The 22,940-nt window shown below is 38.0% G+C and overlaps 1 protein-coding gene across 7 annotated transcripts in view; it reads left to right on the plus strand.

The window, feature by feature from the left end:
* The window catches only part of septin9a (septin 9a), an 83,918-nt gene that overhangs the window by 33,824 nt on the left and 27,154 nt on the right, over positions 1 to 22,940 (plus strand). The window contains exon 1 of one of the 7 annotated variants that reach the window (XM_082180394.1): positions 20,211 to 20,310. The exons of the other annotated variants lie outside the window; for them this stretch is intronic. Coding sequence (XP_082036520.1) covers positions 20,226 to 20,310 — 85 coding nt within the window. The 5' untranslated portion in view covers positions 20,211 to 20,225. Of the gene's footprint in view, positions 1 to 20,210; positions 20,311 to 22,940 lie in introns of those variants that run through there. 7 annotated transcript variants of the gene reach the window in all.

Below are 22,940 nucleotides of genomic sequence, written 5' to 3' on the forward strand. Positions count from 1 at the left end.
GGAATGGACTTTCAGTGGATGGACAAAAATCTCTCAGGTTTTACAAAGACACGTTAAAGTCTTATAGGTTTGGAACGTCATGAGGATGAGTAGTACACTACACAGTGTTTCCTATACATTGATTTATTTGTGGTGGCCCGCCACGGCATCAACACTGACAGCCACAAATAGATTTCAGGGCTTCCCATTTATTAACTAGACTGTGGCAGCCTGAAAATATACTTAAACTTCTCATAATAACAAAGGTCTTTAATGTTGTGTTTTGCTTCATTGCTGGTAAACAAACTAAAATCCAAAGTGCGATATGGCTTTGTGTCCTTATCAAAGGATTGTCTGTTTGTGATTCGCAAAGTGAAGTGTGCACTTCGCTCACGCGATCAGCTCAGTTCACAGTGTGTGAATGAATGCAGTGAACTCTATCTGTGCATGTGCATGTAGCGGGCACTGGTTTCGCATTATTTTCACATTTGCATAGTTGACGATTACAGCATTTCACTAGATTTGTAATGAGAAAGTTTGTAAACTTGTTTTCTGCCAAAATATAAGCTCGACTGCAGTTTTCGTCAAAATAGAAGCTCACGCATATAAATTAGGACAGAACTAATTATGAAAGTTTTATTTATTTTTCAGTGCATTTGTTTTAGAATATAATGGCTATTACTGTCATAGGAATAATATTATAACATTACATAATACTACTAATAAAAATAATACTAATAGTGTAATGCAGACTGAGACAATATCACAACTAAAGGGAAGTTTGAGTCTCCTTTGAAGTTCAGGTATAAGTCAATGCACAGGTGGAGCTCTTTGAACTGCACCAGATTGATGAATTTAACTTTAAAATTTGACATTTTTTCCTACATGATAACAGAATTTTCATTTTTGGGTGAACTATATCTTGCTTTTCTGTCTGTTACCAAGCACTTCCATTGTAAATTCATCTGTTTCTTATTGGTGTTATTGGTCTAAGTTGTCCCCCCATCAGATTTCATATTTGCATATGAAAGATTTATAGTCTCTCATGGCTTTCCTCTCCCATCTGGCACAATTGTTGTGGGTGAGATTGTGAGAACACAGCCTTGCACTCTAGCTAAGGGGCCTGTTGGTTTGAGACGCATGCATGCAGCTGGTGGGTGTGTCTGTCCAGATCTGGAGTTCATAAAATGTGCTGCATAAAAATAGACACTGTTTAAACTTTTACACTGTATACAGAAGACATCGTAAACATTGGAGACAACATGACTCGTTTGTTTCATCTGATTTGTTTTCTTTGAAATGCTCAATTGACTGCATTGAAAAGCAAGCGTGTGCTTTAGACACAATGTTTTTTTCTATTTTGCTGGGGTTTTTTTTGGGTGTTAGTGTCTTTTCACTGAAACACTGAAAGAGATGGAAAACCTTTTCAGAATGTGATCCAGGAAGCATGCGGCACATTTGGGTTTAATTAGTGTTCCTGCACAGCCTCAGCGTGGATGTAGCAAGCAGAGCCCTGCTGACACAGCCCAGATAAGGAGAGGCAGAGAGAGATAAAGCACTATGTGCCAGGCAGGCCAAATGAGTCACTGTAAAGTGTCTAGATGAGGGGGAAAAAGAGTGAAAACGAACTGACCTCTGAGTAGGTTTTTTTTTAACAGATGTAAAAAAATATATATAATCCAGTATTTAAAAAATTTAAAGGGACTGTGTGTAGGAATTTCTCCCATCTAGTGGTGAAATTGTATTTTGCATTCAAACGAATAATGCTCTCCAGCACCTCGCTTTTTCAAATGCGCGTTGCATCTACGGTTGCCGTTATGTACCAAAAAGCTATGACAGGATGTCTTATAATAGCACTTCGAGTTTTTCATCGGGTGAACAGGTTTGTTATTTAAAACAAACTGAAACTTGAAACAACGAAAAAAATAATGTTACAGTTATCAATTACTGACTGTGAAAAACATTAACTATGGTAATTAGTAGTAATGCCGCCTTTACTCGTTATATTTTTTTGAAGTACGTGCATTGTTAGATATCATCATCATCATCAGAGCCTTCTCTAACGTTACTTTACTCAATAGCTGCTATTCATCAAAGAGCCTGTTTAACTTTTAACTATAAATGTTCGACTGTCTATATAATAAAGTACACAACCAAGCAATGAAAAAAAGCTTGTAATTAAGGCCGTAACATTGACTTACCTGTCGAGAAGAAAGCAGGCAACTTCAGGGTCTCTTTTGAAAGCTTTTTCCTGCATTAGCTTTCCCGACATTAACCCTTGTTTTTGTAATCTCCGGTCACGTTTCCTTTTACGGTCTATTTTGGACTTTTTCGACGACAAGGACTCCTTATCCTGTGACTCAGCATATGTATGAATGAACGGTGTATAAATAATCGTGCAGTGTGCATCCTTTTAAACTTTCCGCGGCAGTGACAAGCGCCTCTCACTGCTCTGCTCCTCCGCTTCTGCTGGCTTCAGTCACGTGACGCTGGTTCTGAACGAAAACGCGTTGTGGAAACGCCTTGGCTTAGTACTTTTTGTCCCTCTCTGCTATTATAGTTTTTCAAGATGGCGGAACTACATGGAAGCCTCCGTGGACCTACCCGTCCTATGTATATAAAGATAATAAATTCTTCGTTTACGAGGATTAGTCTGATCATTGGCATAGGTATTTGTACACCATTGAGGGCATATTTATGAATAAAAATATTGATTTTAGATAATAAAATACCTAAAAAGCTACACATAGTCCCTTTAAGCGATATGATATCAATATGCAATATGCTGCAGTTCATTGATTTGATGCAGTTAATTTATGGTGCAATTATGATCGTTGTGATATGAGTCGTAAAACAGCATGCATTGATTAATTTTTTTAATTTTTTTAATGTAACACTTTCACTTAATTTGACCATTTACATTTTGTAATTTACATTCCAGGTGGGGGATGTTTAGCAGAAGCTAAGGCTAAATTTAGCATTTACTCTTGTTGGTATTTAATTAACTTGGCTCTAGTATAATCACATTTGTGTGCAAATATTAAGAGAAGAACCATCAAAAAGACTGCAGTAGACTATATTGAACCTATTGTTGGTTGAATTTTATAAGGATGAAATGTATTGTTCAAAAGTTTTTTTTTTAAATAAATATCCAGCAAAGAAGGAATAAATTGATCAAAAGTGACAGTAAAGACATTTATAATGTTACAAAAGATTTCTGTTTCAAAAAGTTGCTGTTTTTTTTACTTTCTATTCATCAAAGTATCTTGAGAAAAAAGTATGTTTCCACAAAATTATTAAATAGCACAACTGTTTTCAATATTGATAATATAAATAATTGTTTGTTGAGCACCAAATGATCATATTAAAATGATTTCTGAAGGATCGTGTGACACTGAAGACTGGAGTAATGATGCTGAAAATGTACACAAAAATATTATAAAAAATTCTATATTAAAGGTACAATATGTAAAAAAAATTCGCCGCTAGGGGTCGCTAACCTCTTACAATAACAAAGGCGTAAGTTGATGACGCAAAATTTCCTGCGGAATTATGGAACTTGTCGTCAAGCCGATGGATCTAATAATGTTTATGGATGAGTGAATACACTGATGTTTTTATCATGATATCAGCGCCACACGCGAGTCCCACGGATATAAAGGAATGGAGATTTCATTCTACCAAACGCAAGTGCTGTATTAGTGCTCACACAGGTCAGTGTATTAGACGAATGAAACTTGTGAGGTAACGCAGCGCTGTTTCACTTGTTCTACACTATCACACTAAACTGCATTTGAGTGTGTTAAAGTTATAATGTTATTCTATGTGTTAGTTTGTCTGTATGAGACTAGCAGTGAGCTAGATCAACATTAGAATAACATACTGATCATATTCTAACATTTCATCATGTTGAGCTATAAAACATTGATTAGTTTTATGTACATTTGCTCACCTGTCTAATAAAGTACATACAAGAGCTGCGTCTCTGTGAAGTCGTGACTCGTGAAGCGCTGTCAAGTCCAAGTTAGTCGCTGATATTGATCCTCGTTTTAGTTCTCCTTTTTTCCCAAAGTCTGCTTGCCATGGTCCATAATGTTTGAACGAAACAACAACAGCGTGCAGACAGAGGTTACGCACTACACTCATTATGCACAGAAGTCCACGTCTGTCGCCATGGTTACTATGGCAGTACTTGAGCGGAAACCAGGGATAACGCGGATATTACGTCAGTGACAGGCGACAAGTGAACAGGTTTTCCGGGAATTTTCTCTGAAATTAAAAATCTTTGGGAACTTTTGGGATATTTTAAGTACACAACTGCAGGAAATATATCACACTGTGCAAGTGATTTCTGGATATTTTATTACAAAATTCTTACATATTGTACCTTTAATATATTTCACAATAGTACAGTTTTACTGTATTTTTAATCATGCAGCCTCTGTGAACATAAGAGACCTCTTTCAAAAAATCTTACCGACCCCTAACTTTTGAACAATAGTGTATATGTTACAGTATGTTTCTTTGTTATATTATTTAATATATAGTGTATTGTGTCATATTGTTCAACTTATTGTGCACTTACCGATTATTTTGTTTTAATATCTTTAAAACCAACGGAATGCTTTAATAATTTTTAATTTTTTTATTAAAAAAAGATATTAATCACCGATAACATAGACATTGAATTTTTTGTCCACTGAATCCAGTTTCATTTCAGCAGTCATCTAGGGGTATGTGTTGTCTTGATTTATTTATTAATACCAGAGGCTGGTGTCATGCCTCTGATATTGCAAAAGTTAGTCCAGGTCACACTCTTCATGAGTTTGAGAAAGAAAGCTTTACTTTTTGCTTCTGATACATGACCTTTAAGAGATGATGAAGAGGGCTTGCTCACTAGTTTGTGTTTTAAATCTGTGTTACTCATGAACAATTTGAGCATTCATGACTTGAACAGTGACTGCTGGATGACTTGATTGTGACTCGTAGGGATGAGAGGGAGATGAGCTTTCACAATGAGCTGAATAGAATGACACATTTACCAAGTGACCGTTCGTCTGTTTCTGCCATCCTGCCATCCTGCCGTCTGAATTCCCCCTGTGAATGTTTGTGGGAAAATTCCTTTTGATTCAGATCAGCCAAAAAGAAGTTCTGTCAGAAAGCTATAGTTTTGTCATTGAAAGTGTCTTTTGATTGTAAAATGTACAATGATTTACATTCCAAAAATATTTTCCCATCTCAATGATGATCGTCGAAATATGTCTAAAAGGAAAAATTTGATGCGTAGTGATTAGTGAATATTCTGCTATGGGAATTGTGCACTGTGAGGTCCTCTAACTTATTGCGAGTATCTTTTTTCTCTATTTTTTATCATACTGTGTGGCTTTTTCAGAGAATTTATATATATGTTATGCTGGACCACAAAACCAGTCACATGGGTACATTTTATGAATGAATAAGCTTTCCATTGATGTATGGTTCGTTAGGATATGACAATATTTGGCCGAGATAAATCTGGAATCTGAGGGTGCAAAAAAATCGAAACAGTAAGAAAATCGCCTTTAAAGTTGTACATTTATGTTCGCGATTGTGCTGCATTCACTCACAAAAATAAATGTTTTATATATTTACGGTAAGAAATTCACAAAATATCTTCATGGAACATGATCTTTACTTAATATCCTAATGATTTTTGGCATAAAAGAAAAATCGATAATTTTGACCCATACAATGTTTTGTTGGCTATTGCCACAAATATTACCCATGCGACTTATGACTGGTTTTGTGATCCAGGGTCACATATTAGTCAGAGATAGCATGCCTTTTTGACTAGTCACAGAAATTGGTGGGAAGACCTTCAGTGACCTGCAGTCCGTTGTGTGTGTATTCCCTTCTCCCTCAACCCTGAGGCTAATGGAAAGTTATATCCCTGCAGGGACTGACTCTTGTCATGCCAATTTTCTCTTAAATGAGGTGTGACCTCTGATTAGACCCCAGCCAGCCTAACAGACCTCTTGAATTTGTTCTGCTGATACACAGGGCCATCAGCAAGCATTTGGAAATTGGATTTGCATATTGCAAGGAATGTTATGGCATTAAGAAATATTGTTATGGTGTAGATTTAGGTTGTCTGCAACCTGCACATTTTTTACTGGGGATAATAGACATTTTTATGTCTATTCATTTCATATGCGGGTGTTTCTTCAAAAATCCGCTTCTTTGGCCCTGTGAACCTAGACTGTGAAAAGTGTGTTTAAAAAGAGTTTTTGAGTAGTTTATGATATATTACTTGCCCCCTAAAAAGTCCAACTGTAATTTTTGTAATTTTCCTGAAACTTGCATATTGTGCATATGGTGTAAATTACATTTAAAATTTTTTAACTGTGCATAACTTTACAGGACTATGCATAACTTGACAGTTACATCTGGACTGGAAATTATTAAAATGTTAAAATATTGATCACATGTGGTACTTACATTGCGTTGATTTAGATTTGGTTTTCTCCAAATTTCTCATATGTATGTTTTAGATTTAATATGTATTTTCCTCTGAAAAATTGTGTGTAGTTGAAAACGCACACATATTTGTTGGAAATATTAAAGAAAAGCTCTTGCTTAGCTTTGTTGGCTTCATCAGGAAGTGATCTAAAGTGGAGTTCATATTCTTACACAAACACTCATGCGCACATTCACACAAGCTTCCTTCCTTGAGCCATCAGCTGTGACTGGGTGACCTTGCTCTGTTTCCTTTGGACTCAACATGGTAAACGGCGTAGAACTGCTCCCAGCATTTGCAGGAGCCTTTTAAGTGTGTTCATGGGCCTGTTGAAACTATGACCATCGTTTCTAAGGAGCTTGGGACAGAAACAATGTGATCAGATAATGTGTCACATTTAGGTCATCACTGTCAGTCTGCTCTTTGCCCAAGGCTGAGATGAATGGGGAAAGAATTACTTTAGTGATTCAGACATTGTTCAGACACGTATACCTCCTGTTTTACTTAAAAGTGACCTCCACCCTGACTTCAGGAAGTAGTCTGCACACATCCATGTGTTTTATAAGGCCAAAGCCCTTGCTAATAGTCTGAAATGTTTTAGAGATATGCACTTAAAGGGATAGTTCACCCAAAAATGAAAATTCTTCGTTATTTGCAAACCTGTACGACTTTCGTCTGTGGAACTGATCTGTATGTATCCATAAATCTGCTGACCCATCTAAGTATTAGAGACCTGCTTACTCTGTCTGAAACCATTGACTCTGAACCTTTTAAGTGGGTTTTGATTCCAAAGACAAGACCATAATTTGAAGGTTACTAAGATCCTAATTGTGGTAATAATTGTCCTTGGCACTTGATTGACAATGTCAGTTAAATTACTTATTTTTTGTGTTTTGGTCAGAAAATTGTTTACTTCTAAATATGGGAAGTGCATATTTCACAAAGGACAATGAAGTATGTACTTCTAAGCCAGTACACAACTGTTGGAAAATATAGTACCGTAAAATTGTGTCTTCATGACGCATCAAAGAACCATCAAAAGCCAAAAATAGGGTTGCGGGTAGTATTAACTCAGAAGACTTTGATATTCTGTTTTCAATGTGCTATGATTTAAGAGAATACAGATTCAAAATCAATCCTGTTTTTTCTATACTGACAGAATAGAAAAATATCATCCTTGGCTCACTGGAAAATATGCGCCTCTGTCTACTTTTTTTTTTTTCAGTACCCCAAAAACACACCTACACATACAATCCACTGCAGGTTCCAGCTGAAATTAACATTTTGAGGCAGTATAACGCCAACAACTTTTATTCCTTTTCACACTAATTATGATTACTTGGGCAAATGGTCAATTAATAAAGACTTATCTTTGTGCAGTTCCTTGCACAATACTTGTCCTCAATACATATCCGTTCCAGCTGGCTCTCTTCCGTGCGGAATGGAACAGTTAAGCAAAGAGAACGGTTTGACCCGACAGTGGAAAAGCAGCTAAGGTGTGCTGAAGGGGGTTGGAAATAAACTTTGCAGGCCATAGTGCTCACCAGGTATAGCATTTCTAATGTAATAAACTTGCTCAGTAGCTCTCCTAGTACAGCATTCCAGTTGTGATGTGGCGCATTTGGGTACAAGTCCCATGAAGTCCCATTTTCAAGTGCGATAGAGCATTAATCTTTTAGCGGCACTCGCCAAATATTTCATTTCCAAGCTGAACAGGCTATTAGCACCACTCACTGGACATTTCACTTTGAAAGTGTTGCAAAATATGCAAGAAGCAATGCGATATCATTTTGCAGATATGTCACCACCACCACAAGCACGTTGTTCCAATGAAAATTACGGTCTACAGTTTCAAACAGGTTTCCTGAACCTCCTTGCTTCTGTCATTGGTCGCTAAAACCGATTGTCCCTTGCCAAACTCACACCATGAAGGTCTGGATTCTCAGAGCAATGTTTTGATAGCATCACAGCGTTTATATGTTTTGGGAGAATCAACCTTCCAATGTTTTACTTTTAATTGTCTCTGCAAATTAAACTTGGATAGCAAGTATTTTAACTTCGAAAAATGACATACATCACCTTTATTGTCTGAAAAATTGTTTATTGCAGACCATCGTCCACTACTTCACCTTTATGTGCACTAGATGACCATGCATCTTTTCTAGAGGGCTTAAAGGAGTGAGTTCCTGAGAGGAGTGGAATGCAAGGAGCGAATGTAATTTCACTGTGTTTGGCACACACTTTCTCCCCAGAGAGCCCTGCGAATGTCAGCAATGGGATGATCTAGAAGTTTCCAGCTTTTTTGTTTTCTTTTTTTCTTGGGTGAGAAGTTACCGAGGAGACCGAGAAACAAAAGAGAGCGAGAGAGGGTGATCTGGAGGTTAGCACTACTCATTGATGCAGCGGTTAATGTCACAGTTTGCCAAGCGATCACAGTACCTGACCAAATCTGTGCCTTCAGGCCTCTGTGTGTCACATTTTCAGCTTGTTCCCTTCAGCTGTCTGGTCGGAGGCAAGCAGCCTGAAAATGAAAAGTATATGTTCAGATTCTTGAAACATTTGTATTGATCTCATTTGAGGCTTCACCACATCAGCAAACTTTTCCTTTAGTGATTCACACACAGTTTTGGATGGCTGAGTTGGCTTTGGTTGGTAGTTATTACTCAGTCCAGAACTATTCCTGTGAATAGTCCCCTCCCTCGATCATATTTTGTTTGTCTCTGAAAAGGTGCTGGCAATATTTTCCAGCTACATCAGTATCAATTTCATTTAGACCAACTTTAGGCTCAGACTGTATTCAGAATATAAAGAATAAGTGAAGGAAAAAGTGGATATCAAGAACTACATGCCTGTGAGAGTAAGAGAAATACAGGATGTGGTTTTGATGGCTATTGTGCTTGGTTACATTTCCTCATAAGTCGTTTCAGGTTGAATTCCTATTAGTTGCAAGCTACGCTATCAAAGGACCTCTCACTTGCTCTTTTTCTCTTACTCTGCAGCTGCTTTAAGTGCCAGTAGGAGTCACTGTTCTACACGAGTCTTACCTTTTTCCATCAGGTGAAGATATTAGGCCACATTTCCGTCATGGCAGTTCAACAAACCTGTTTTTGAGATCAGATCTCTGTAATATATGATTCACCGCGGACCTGGTATTTATCCACACTGAACTACTTAAAGCAGCTTTTTCTGTTGTAGACATCCATGACAATATTACTGTGTGATGCTGTGCTATCATGTGGCCTCATTTTTGTTGTGGAGTTGGATATTGATAAGACCTGGAATTTTACTGCCAATAAAGCAATATTTGGCCAAATGTGGTTTCAGGAGCTCTTTTGTTGAGAGAGTGAGCAGATGTCTTGTTCAATGTGATTCCTTCACTCTGTACTCACAAATAGGTTCAGGTTTGGTGTCTCTAGCAGTGGTTGTGCCCCCATCAACTAAGGATGAGGATACAAAAAAAATAAGTTTTTACTCAATTTCTATTTCACACATTATTTTAGAGCTTGGCAAGTTGGCATAATAAGAAAAAAATATTTTCATTATAAAAATGCTCATACCCATTTTAATAATTAATGTGAATTTTCAGATCTAGAAATCACACTTTTAAAAATGAGGCCACCTCATATCTAGTTTTTTCAAGGCTGTTGGAACTGTTGGAAAAAATACAGTTGAGGGGATGAATTCACATGAGAAATATCCATTTTAATGCTTGTTTTGTCTAATTTTAAGTCATCTTTTGGGCCCTTTGGAAATTTTCTGAGGCCCCTAGTGGGCCTTGGTCCCCCTGGTTGAGAACCACTGATATAGAGATACATAGGCTAATGCATTTAAAGGGTAGATGAGCAAGTTGGATAGTTCTTGTTGAGGGGTTATCTGTGAGATCAAGATGAAAACATGCAGTTTGCTCATGTTTAATTAAATCCCCTGCACATTTAGTGTTAATTTATGGAATATTCAGCTGAACTCAATTATACATTGATACTGGTTATTGATACTGATATACTGTTACGGATACTTATGGGAGACTTAAAATGTTTGCAGCGCTTAGTTTCAGGTTGGTTTAAGAAAAATAATAGGTGCATTGCAGAGGGAGTAGCCTGTGAGTGAGGTCTGTGGTCTTTTAAATCACAAAAATCATAGAGAAACCTCTGTGGTAGACTTATTGTGGTAGAAATTTAGATTTTGAAATAACCCTTTAACTCCCCCCACATGTGCTTCCCTCAGGACCACGTCACACACACACCGCCCCGTGAGATGCCTGCATGCTTCATTTGAAATGGACTTTACTGTGGCGGCTTTGAAATGCTAATAGCAAGAGTTTATTTCTCTTTGGTCACCTCCCCCTCGATTCACATAAAACAGTAGGAGTTTACATAGTTTTGATACATGCTGAATCTCTGCGTATGTGTGTGTGGATGTTTTCTCTTCGGTCAGCGGTTCTATATTAACTCTTTGATTTGAAGCTTCACTTTATTTCTCTTTTCCCACAGAAAGAGTTGATCCTGAGGTTTGTTTGTCAGTAGTTTTTGGCTTGGCCGATCAGTGGTTTTCAACTGGGTTTTTTTCAGTAACAATTAAGAAATGATCCAACACGCTTACTAATCATAAAGTTTTTTTCTTTTTTCTTTTTTTCCATAAAGCCAACAGAACCTACCAATGGCCTAGAATAGATCTCTGATCCAAAGGAGACGTTTAGAAATGGAAAGCGGTCTAGATGCAGCAGTTTTCCTACTAAGCCATCTTCCAACAAGGGTTCACATGTCTCCTCCTCAGGCTCTCTGTGCTGGAGAGAACAAAAGAGCTGTTGTGTGGTGCGGAAGTGAGTGGTGGTTTCTCGACTGCATGAAGCATGCAGCAATTCTGGACACATGGTGACAAACAGGCCTTTGACTGCATCTAACTCTGTTTTCTCTAACAGCCTCCTCACCATGACTCTACATTCCCTGTACAGCTCTGGAAAAAGGGCGGCAGCTGCCCACTGAGGTTTACTGCTCTATCAGCTGTTTCCCATGTAAAAGGTTAAAAAAAATTATGTTATAAATTCGGTTTGGAGTTTTTTTTTCTTTTTTTTTTTTCTTGCTCTGATATTGTAGTTTAGCATGTTGGTATGTAACTCTCAGATTGTATGTCAGACCCTTGTTGGAAGATGACTTAGTAGTAAAACTGCTGCATCTAGACCGCTTTTTCTAAACGTCTCCCTCGGATCAGAGATCTATTCTAGTGAAGTCAAGTCATCTTTATTTATATAGCGCTTTTTACAATACAGATTGCATCAAAGCAGCTTCACATTGATAACATGAAAATAATACAACAAAGTTGGTTTCTAGAAGGAAATTGCGTCATTGTCCAGATCAATACCAGATCAGTAAGGCAGATCAATAATATTGTTGAATGTCCCCAACTAAGCAAGCCAAAAGCCAAGGCAACAGTGGCAAGGAACCAAAACTCCATCAAGGTGACAGAATGGAGAAAAAAAACTTGGGAGAAACCAGGCTCAGTCGAGGCCAGTTCTCCTCTGGCCAACGAACGAACATCCAAATTATTGTATCAGCTATGCATTCCGTTAATTTTGTGAATTGGTGCGTTTCGTCGGGGCGCGAAGAAGTATCATCAGCATAACAGTGAAAACTAATTGCATGCTTCCTAATGATATCTCCTAAGGGTAGCATGTACAGGGTGAACAGCAACGGTCCTATAACTGAGCCTTGTGGTACTCCATGCTGAACTTTTGATCGATATGACATCTCTTCATTTACTGCTACAAACTGATAACGGTCAGATAAGTAATATTTGAACCATGCTAGTGCAATTCCACTAATGCCAACATAATTTTCGAGTCTATTCAAAAGAATGTTGTGGTCAATAGTGTCAAATGCAGCACTAAGATCGAGTAACACAAATAGAGAGATACAACCATGATCGGATGATAAGAGCAAATCATTTGTGACTCTAGAGCAGTCTCAGTACTATGGTACGGTCTAAATCCTGACTGGAAATTCTCACAGATACCATTTCTTTCTAGAAAGAAACATGGTTGTGAGGATACTGCCTTTTCTATTAGTTTTAACAGAAAACTAGGTAGATTCGAGATCGGCCTGTAATTGACTAATTCTCTCTTTTAATAAGAGGTTTAATAATAGCCAAGTTTTCTGTAGTATATCCTAGTGACAAAGATGAATTAATGCTATTAAGAAGAGGATCTATGACCTCTGGAAGCATCTCTTTCAATAGCTTAGTGACGGTATAGGTCTAACATACATGTTGTTGATTTAGATGATTTAACAAGTTTAGACAGTTCTTCCTCTTTCTTTAGTTATTTTCTCTCTTATATTATCAATCTTGTAAGTAAAGAAGTTCATAAAATCATTACTGCTGTGCTGCTTGGAAGCGTCCGGTGTTGAAGCTTTATTTTTCGTTAATTTAGCCACTGTTTCGAATAAATACCTAGGGTTGTGTTTTCTTCTAAAAGTGTTGAAAAATAAGCAGATCTAGCAGTTTTTAAGGCCTTTCTGTACGCAATCGTGCTCTCTCTCCACGAAATGCGGAAAACTTCTAATTTTGTTTTCTTCCAGCAACACTTCTGTCAAACACGGCACATCTAGGTTATGGTCTGTAATCATGTAATTAACAATAAGTGCTTTTGAAGAAAGGGATCGAATATTTAGCAACCCAAGCTTTATCATTCATCTGCATTATATTTGTTTTTTATTTGTTGAACATCAATCAAATGTTTACCTTAAATGGGTTTGGGAGTTTTTTGTATTTCTTATTTCGGGGAACAGACACAGTCTCTATGTGATGATATCTAGGTGAAAGAGTCTCTATGTGATGGGATTTATCCGACCTCAGTGACGTGAGACAGCTAGCAGACGGTGGGTTTAGCCAGTCTGTCTGCTTCCTGACCTGACCTGAGCCCAAGTTCATGTTTGACCTCTAAGACTATGTGCCATATTACTAGAGAGAAGAGCAGCACCACCCCAGGAGGGATGAATACCATCTCTTTTCAACAGGTCAGGTCTTCCCCAAAAACTTTTCCAATTGTCTATGAACCCTATATTATTTTGCGGACATCATTTAGACAGCCAGCCATTGAGTGAGGACAGTCTACTAAGTATCTCATCACTCCTGCGAACAGGAAGGGGGCGAGAGCAAATTACAGTGCCTGACATCGTACTTGCAAGTTCACACACCTCTTTAATGTTAATTTTAGTGATCTCCGACTGGCGAAGTCGAACATCATTAGTGCCGATGTGAATAATAATCTAAGAGAATTTATGATTAACATTAGCCAGCACATTTAAATTTGCTTTGATGTCAGGCACTCTGGCTCCCGGCAAACATGTGACTATGGTGGCTGGTGTCTCTTTTTTCACGTTCCGTAATAGAATCGCCAATAACTAGGGCACATTCAACAAGATTCACAGTCGGTGTTTCACTGAGTGGGAGAAATTTAAAGCGGTTTACCCCTATACTGCGGAAATTTCTTGCTTTTCAACCGCGGTAAGAAAAAATCCATTCCGTATGATGATAGTAAATAGAGATTCAAAACGGAAAGCTATGCGAAGCTGCTTACAGACATAAACCACACGGCAGCAAGACAGCGAGGCAGCTGGTAGGTTCTGTTAGCTTTATGGGAAAAAAATACAATACATTTTCAATAAACATTTATAGGGTCCTAGAAATTCGTTTTATTTTTTCTCAAATTCCGTTTTTTTTTGGATTTATTTTTAGCCCTTTCGGATTTTTCGGATTTGCTTGTTTTCTTTTCACTTCTAAGCAGTATTGACCTTTAAAATTTCAGTTACACAAACTCACAATTCAGCTTTTTTATTTAAACTGTTAATATATTCAGAAAAGCACATTCAAAATTCTCCAAAATTCAGCCAAACCTTCAACAGATCTCTGGCCAAAAATAACAGTACCATGAAGGTAACAGTTACAAGGTAGGATTGATGAATGTTAAATTAAATATTAAATGCAGCCATGCTGCAGGGAGACAGAAACATTGAAACAACGATATGTGCCTGACAGAAAGCCAACACAATGACATATTAAAGCCTAAAAGTACAGTGTTAACCCATCATCATCAGTGACCCCTCCATGTAAGCAAAAAAAGATAAACTACTGACATTTACAAATATAATGCACATTAGCTTTTTTTTTTTTTATTAATAGTAAAATTCGGTCCGATTTTCCCGTCGCGTCTGTCGTTGCTATGCAACCATGCACTGCACTCTCCATAACGACAAAGAAGTTTTAGGGTGTATTCACACCAGGAAAGTCCGATAGTTCACTTGCTTTGGTCCGGACCAAATACATTTTAAATTTTTTTGGGTTTGGTACGGTTCGCTTTCACACTGCTCTTTTTGCAAGTGAACCAAAATTTGTAAACAAAACCACACGTGTGCTAAGGTCGTCCATTCATTGGACAAGGATTCTCAACTAGGGAAATCAGGAAGTGCAAAAAAAAGGCTCAGCATGGAGATATTTCGTACTGCAATATTTGTTCTTTTACTGATTTTGTGTTATGATCTACAAACGCAATATGAAGAAACTAATGAGTATCATATGATACAATGTCATCATTCTATACGATGTTGTAATTCGGATTGAGAAGACGTCAATGTGCTGCAAGACGGTTCCATCAAGCATTTATGCACGATTAGACTAAAGAGAATGCTCTGTATGTGAATGTCCTGATGCACACACTCATTCATTCATTCCATTCCAATGATGCACACACAACGCGCAGAAAGACGCGCAACAGTATCGTGTGGCCAGACAGCGCGCCGGAATGGAATTCTCTTTCGCACTTGAACGAACAATAACACAAACCATTATGTCAAAATGTCCGTTGTGTTAAGTATCCTCATAAGAGCATAAGAGCAGTCAAATAATTAAATGAACGTAAGGCGCAGTGCTTTCTTGCAATTGGGTCAGTTCATGTTCACATCGTAAACTAACCGTACCAGAGTTCGTTTGAAACGGTACCGAGACTACCTCTTCAGCTGGGTCTCGGTTCGATTGTTTGGTCCGCACCCGAGTTCGATTACTGTATTCACACCTGCCCAAAAGGTCCGCACCAAGGGTGGAAACGAACTAGAGTTCGATTCAATCGAACCAAACAAGGCAGGTGTGAATATACCCGTAGTAGCTAATAGATTTCCACCACCGAAATGGAAAAAAATGGCGGCGCTTTTAACCAACGGAGGTCTATGGGAGTGTCGCAACTCTTTCTCTCTATGGCCATGTAAACCATGTCTGTGGTCTTTTTTTTATTAATATTTTTAACTACACAATTTCTTTGGAGTCCCCCTGTAGTCAATAAAATGTTTTTTCCTGGAAAAAATTAAAGGGGTCCTATTATGTTTTTTACTTTTTTTTTACTTTTTCGACTTTAGTTATTCTGTAATGTTGCTATTTGAGCATAAAAAAGATCTGCAAGGTTACAAAGCTCAAGTCCACTCCAAAGGGATATATTTTATTTAACAGAATCCACTTTTCAAGAACTACAACAAACAGCTTGTTTGAACTACAACGCACTTTTTCCGGATCTAATGAAGTCATAATGTTCCTTATTTAAATAACCCCCGTCCACGGAATACGCAAACAAGTTGTCGAGGCCTGGCTGAACTGCGCTAGAAGATGAAGAGTGTTGTCACAGTTTTTTTCCATCCCAGAAAAAGTTTGTCCTATTCGGCTGATGAACTTAGAGAGGTTGAAATGTATCTTTAACACTGTTCCTGAAGATTATAACCTCAATGTTTTTCTGTGTGTCTCTTTTGTGATCGATTACTGTTTGTATTACCATAGTTTTCTGACAAATGATTAAATAGTGAATAACATCGTATCTATGAGAAAATTACAACAACAAAAAACCATAACACTCTGAAACGTAAAAAACATTTTACAACAAATAATTGTAATATTTATGCAATAATAATACATTTGAAAAATACTGTGACCACTTTAAATATAATCAAAATTAGGCAATCATTTAAAATAATTGAACCAATTTCACCTGATGGATTCTAATTTTGACAAAACATCAATTACATATGAAATGACCAGTGGCAGAACGGGAGTGTGTGAAGAAAAACTTTTATCAAAGGCATCAAACAAACTCATAGGCTCAGTATGAAGTCTACGGAGTCTCTGTCATCTCACTGTCATTATCTCTGGCTGTTGGCCCTGACTCTCTGGGGCCGCGGTGTGAAGGGGGCTGCCACAACTGTGAGTGTGTGATTTGTGCAGCTCTTATCCTTTTACAAACCCCAGGCTTCCTCTTTCTCCACTTGGCCTTGTGGTTTTGACTGGGGATAAGCAAATACAGCTGTCTTCCCTGCTCTTGTGTCAGGGTCAGAGACCCTCTGTGCCAGCTGTACCCCTCACCCTAATCCTCTCCACACCAAGGGCCAGATGGACAAGCTGGCACTGCTTGTGACAACAGCTTGTGGGCATATCATGTCTCTTGGCATCCAAGAGATATCTAAATAATGATATCTGTTCCTCTCTGTCTATCTGCATGTTCTTCAGGGGATAAACCCAATCCCAGCAGTGCGGGCCAAGCTGTTGATCAGACAAATTAGTGCTGGATCAGAGGATGGGGGTCATTGTGCAGTCAGAGCGTTGAGGAGACAAGAGGTTGTAAAGTGATACTCTTGTTGTTTGTTGTGAAGAATGTTGAGTGATCAGTCATCTGATATAGCTGTTTCTGCATACGTCATTATATGGTCATTATACGTGCTAGACTGCCACTCAGTCTTTTTTCTTCTGTTAGACAAATGCAGACAGACTTGTGACTGGAGGTAATATAACAATTCTGGCAAATACGATGATGATTATTTTACTATAACTGATAAATGTCTGATATTAAAATTCCTTGCCATTGCTATAAATGCTATAACTATTTAGGCATCACAACTTGTGTTAACTTAATTATTTTTTACTGAAACTTTAAAAAAAAATTCATTAATTGAAATGAAGCTTAAATAAAATATAGCCTAAATATTATTAAAAACTTCCATTTGGTTCAGTTTGCCTCTTATTTTGGCCAAGATCTGGCAATTTAGACCAGAATAGCCATCTGACTAAACCACAGTTTTTGTTTTTATGTGCCATTTAGCTGGGAAAAAGTGTTACTTTCAAACACTGTACAGAAAACACAAAAGAAATTGTCAGAAATACATACGCAGAATACATCTGTCAAAAAATAAAAAAACAAAAGTTGATTGTTTCACAGACAAATCGTGGAAGCAAATTGAAAGAAAACACAGTTCAGTTCTTTGGACATCTAGTTTACGTGCTACTGAGTGACAAAACATTAAAAATCTTTCAAAGATTTCAGTAACCAAACCTTGTGGTAAAAATCCATACCTTTCCTATAGTAATGCATATGAACTCCTTTCTCTGCACAGCTCCCAGCAGACCCAGTTATCTAATGCAGAGTGGTTTATGGTTCTCTAAGACTGTTTGACTTTATATAAAGTAATAGCTCGCTCTGTTTACTCTTGTGGTTTAAGTAGGAAGAAATCTAAATTAACCACTGGGATCCTGATGCAAGTAATTGGTGCCAAATCATGATCTAATAATGATCTGATTCCAAAATCTTGTTTGTTTCATACAGACTTTGGTTTTAGTTTCCTTCTGCAACGAAGATGCAAATGAATAACATTTGAGCAGATGGATGTAGTTCATTAAAGCTAGTTAACAACGTTCCAATGAGGCAAACTAGCAGCTCAAGAGTGATCATGTTTTCTGAATTACAAATTAAAACCCCAAAATAGAGAGCTTGAAATTTCCTTATTGACATCTTTGTCACTGGCTAGAATTCAGCTTCTTTATAGCCTATTAAAAGTTGCTCCTCTATTTGCTGTATAAGGTGTTTTGCTCATAACAAAACATCTGATCCTCTCTTGTATTACACACTCACAACCACGTAAGCTGGGCATTATGACATTGTAAAAGTGAATCCTTGATACAAATGGTTTGCATTAGTCTTACAGAGGAATAAATCATCCCTTCTTTCTCAGCACTGGGGAACAAAGATGGCGCAGCTCCATTGTTTATCTGCTGTAAGACCTCCTAGCAAGGGAACAAATGTCTATTGCTCTCCCGTCCAACTTATTTCTCTCCTTCTTACATCTGCATTTCCAGAAACTGAATTTGGAACGCAGTCAGAGAAAGTCAGTAGATGCTGTTCATCTGACAGAAACATTGGAGATGAGTGCATGTTGAGCTTGAATAGTTATCATGTGGTGAGTACATTATGTCAGTAAGATCTCCTGCAGGCTTGTGTTGGAGGAGAGGAACAGATCTTAGAGGGTTCGTACGAAAAGCATTGTGGGAAAACTTTGGCATCTTTTAACTTGAAATCGTAGATTTCTTTATATTTTGGGGAAATGTTCAACCAATTAAGCAAATGTCTGCACTGTTCTGACCACAGGTTTGAGTGGATTACACAGAGTTCGCTACTTTCACAAGCATTTCAGCAAAAGCAGAAAGCCGGCCTCCTGGAAAAGTGCAGAGATGCAAAGTGTGAAGGATTTGTCCTCGGAGAACAGGAACGCTGGCTCTTAGAATTGTTGTAAACCCAGCCAAACATCGGAAGGGTTTATTTTTGCTCCGTGTTAATAAAAGCTGATGTTGAAACTCGAGCCCCCCCTCTGGCGTGTGAAAGAAGGGAAGTGGCTTATTGTCAAGGGCCACGGCCTGCGATTTATGACACCCTACATCAGGAGTTGCCATGAGTGCTGCCTGTTCAGTGACCGCAATTATCTGGCACGTCTAATTCAATAATGTAAACAATATTATTAGTCTTACTCATTTCCCTTGAAAATACAACTCTTATTTGCAGCAGAGACTAGACTTGAAGCGCATGCACAGCAGTATTTCAGACGTATAGGTGAATGAAAAGCGGACAGATGGACTTATTGATAAAGGATTGAAATCTAATCCTCTCTGTACTGATGATGTTTTCTGTGAAAGTTAAGGTGCAGTTTTTCAGCTAAACTCTCTGTGAGAAATGATGTGGAATCTGCTTTTGATTTAGGGACACTGATCGTTCTTTGCGATTGAAAGCATGTGTTTTTTCTCTCTCTTTTCTTTTTGGTTTGGATTGAGTCTAAACTGAAAAAGAAACCGTGGGGGCCAAAAGTCTTCTGAGACCACTATAGTGAAAATGCTTTTATTGTGCATTTATTTATTTTATTGTACTATTTATTTATGACAAATTATACTGGGATTGGGATTTTGTGCTTAATTGGAAGCAAGACATTTGATTAGTGATCTCAAATAGGGCAACCACTGACATAAAGTTTTAGGATTTATTTAATTAGTAATCACATATATCATTACTTAATTTTTTTAATAAACAAATACAAGATCAGAGTAGTTTCTTTTAAATCAGGGTGTCTCAAAACTAATAATTAATGCAACATAACACATTCTCACTAAATAGAGATCTCTCAAAATCCTCGAGTTGGAAGAACAAAAGTTGGGCTCAGGTAATTCAGAGCTCATAAATCATTGGTGCTGGACAGTCCAAACTCTGAGCTTGCTCTGTTTTCTCTCAATTCAGGACTGAAGAGGCATAGCCAGCCAGTCAGCCGCTAAGCTTTGTGCGTGTGTGCTTTGTCAGGCAGATAGACCTCCTGCTTTCTTTCTCTCTCTCTTTTTCCTCTGGCCATCTCTTTTCACTGTTTTCTCTGGAGTTGGAGAGGGGTGTGGTGAGTTAGTGTCACATGACACTATGTGGGTGGAGTCAGAGAGAAGCCCAGAGACTCCAGCTGAGGCTCACACTGGAGGTTTGAGCCTGAGCAGGGACGAGCAGGAGGGTAGGTCAACACACTTCCACTCTTTCTTCCTCTCTTTTTCCTTTTCCTTCACTCAATCTCTCCCGTTCTGGTTGTCTATTGCTGCCTGCTGGCAATTTGCTTCTTTACAAGCGTTAACTAACAATGTAGGAATGTTTAGTTCAGAGCCAGTTGGACTTTTGTGTGTGCATGTAGGTGAGTCTGTAAATACATGTCTGTAAGTATGATTTTTCCATGTTCACAGCAGAGACTCGGCCTGTTTTCCATGTTAGAGCTTCACGGATGTTTAAACTGGAAAGTTCTGAGCAGGGAAGATTTATTAGGTCTCTTAAAGCATCTGTAAGTTTGCATAGGGGGCGTGTTTGCCTGTTCCGCTCTCCCTTTTCATCATTTACTCCCTGTCTGCGCCTTCTCTCTTGGCCTTGTAATTAAAAGTGTGCAGGTTACAGGGTTGCATGAGACCCAGACACTCTAGTCCTGTGTAATTTCACCTCATCAAAGCCTCCTTTCCAAACTTTTCCTATAGTTTTTCTATTTAGGAATTTATAAAGGAATTTATTTGCATTGTATGTTTATGAGTGATTGTATTTTGCTATCACAGTAGTCAAAAATTCTGTAATAAAACAGGGTATATATTCTTTTTTTTATAGAAATACTTGTTAAACTTACAGTACAAAAGCAATGCAAAAGAAGTATGAGAAAAATATACCTAATTTTCTTTAATAAAAAAAAGTGGATATTGTATTTACATATTTTCTTGAGATTCACCCTCAAGCAATGATCTGACCTTTGTTTAATTTTTTTATTGCTATTGAACTTACAACAGTGACTTTCTCAACGTGTCATTTATGTGTCTGCCCACATCCTGCAGGGGACCAGGAAGAAAGCCACACAACTCTCTTCCTCTCTATCCTGGTCATGTCCATGTCATTATCCATTTGTTCATAATATATAAGAAAAAAAACACACATGTTTTTCTCATCCGTTTCCTTCAGTCCATTTCAGTTGCCACCCACTATCACAGACTTGTCACTGTTCTTTGAGGTGTTAAAAACATGTGAAGAGCTATCTGTAGTAACAGCAAAGTCAACGTTTGATCCTGTTGTCAACAGGATTGACATCCAGCGTAGAAATGAAGTCACCAAAACTAAAAAAGAAATAGTTTAGGCCAAGTATCATTAGCACAGTCTGTATGTCTCAGGTGGTCTTTTATAGCATGTCAAAAGGCTATTAGATCTGTTGAAAGCCAGAGATTTTCACTGCTAACAAAGTGAAACCACTTCCTCCCTCTTTCCTACACCACGTTTTGTTCCTAAGTTTTGATGAGTCATTTCAAACTCCTCGCTGGCCTTTCTCTATTTATACAGTCAACATACTCTCCCAAACCCAGGGCAGCAGGCCTCTGAGGGTTTCAGCCCACTTCCACTGAAAACACAGAACCTTTAGAAGGATTCTTGTGGGATGGAAATGTTTTCCATAATTGGGTTTGTTGGGAATATTCATGGTGTGAATGTTTCTACTTTCCTGTATATGTCTACTAGCACTGAACTCTTTGGTCTTTGGCAGTAATGGAGCATGGTTAGACCTAGACCTCTGATTCGTCCTTTCTGTAGTGAGGGTGAGCGGCGGCTTTATAGTGTCATAAACACCTGCCGGGCACATGAGGTTAACACTTTTATGCTCTCATATTTGAGGCACTGCTAGTGTCTGTCATCACACATGTATAACCGGTATTGATTTGCAATGCAAAGTATTGCGGAGCGTCTGGGTTTAACAGATGGTATGGAATTCATGCCTGTGACTTTCATAAACTATAATTAATTGTCTTTTTAAGACTCTTTGAATAATAATTATTGTTCATGTGAACAACTGAATCCTGTTTACCATCATTATGAGTGTGAATTATTCAAAGAGCTTTCAGGACTAACTTTAAATATCACCTCAGGCTATTTATGTAAACATAAGTAAACATTAATTTTTCATAGCTTGCCTTTCCAGTCTGTTCATGTTCATGTTCGGTCTGTTCATGATCACATTTCAAGGATCAACAACTCAAATCAAGATGGTTTCGAAGCATATTTGGACAATAATACGACTCATTTAAGCGCTCAACTATGTGAGTGTGTTCATTTATCTCAATACAGATAGTGTACAGGAATCTCCATTGAGCCTGGTTCTGAAGAACTGATACTGAATGTAAAAGGCCTCTTTGATACTAGAATTTATGTTCGCCTGAGAGATGAAGCATGCTGGGGGAAAGCGCCCACAATCACTTGCTTTCTATCTCTCATCTGATCTCTCATGTGATTTTAACTGATTTTCCGCATTGTAGAAGTGATGTCACCGTGCAGTATCAGCTTTGTCTCGATTCCCAGATTTTCTGGTTGTCGCTTTCACCGTGAGGTCAGATCCAAGAATCTTCCAAAGGTCATTCCGGTCGTTTCAAAGATACACTTCAACCTCTCTGGACTACTGTTGGATCATTTGTTAAGAATGCCAGGGCCATATTTCCAAAGGCTCTATCGTCCCAGCTATGCAGTACAGATTGCTCATATCTAGTTCAAAGCTAGAAGAATGGGTTGCGAATGACATTTCAACTAAAAGCTTATTGGCAGAACATTTCCTCTTTGCGCATTTAATGTTTTGGCAAT

The sequence above is a fragment of the Leuciscus leuciscus genome (assembly GCF_965113295.1).
Source record: "Leuciscus leuciscus genome assembly, chromosome: 1".
NCBI classification, from domain to species: Eukaryota; Metazoa; Chordata; class Actinopteri; order Cypriniformes; family Leuciscidae; genus Leuciscus; species Leuciscus leuciscus.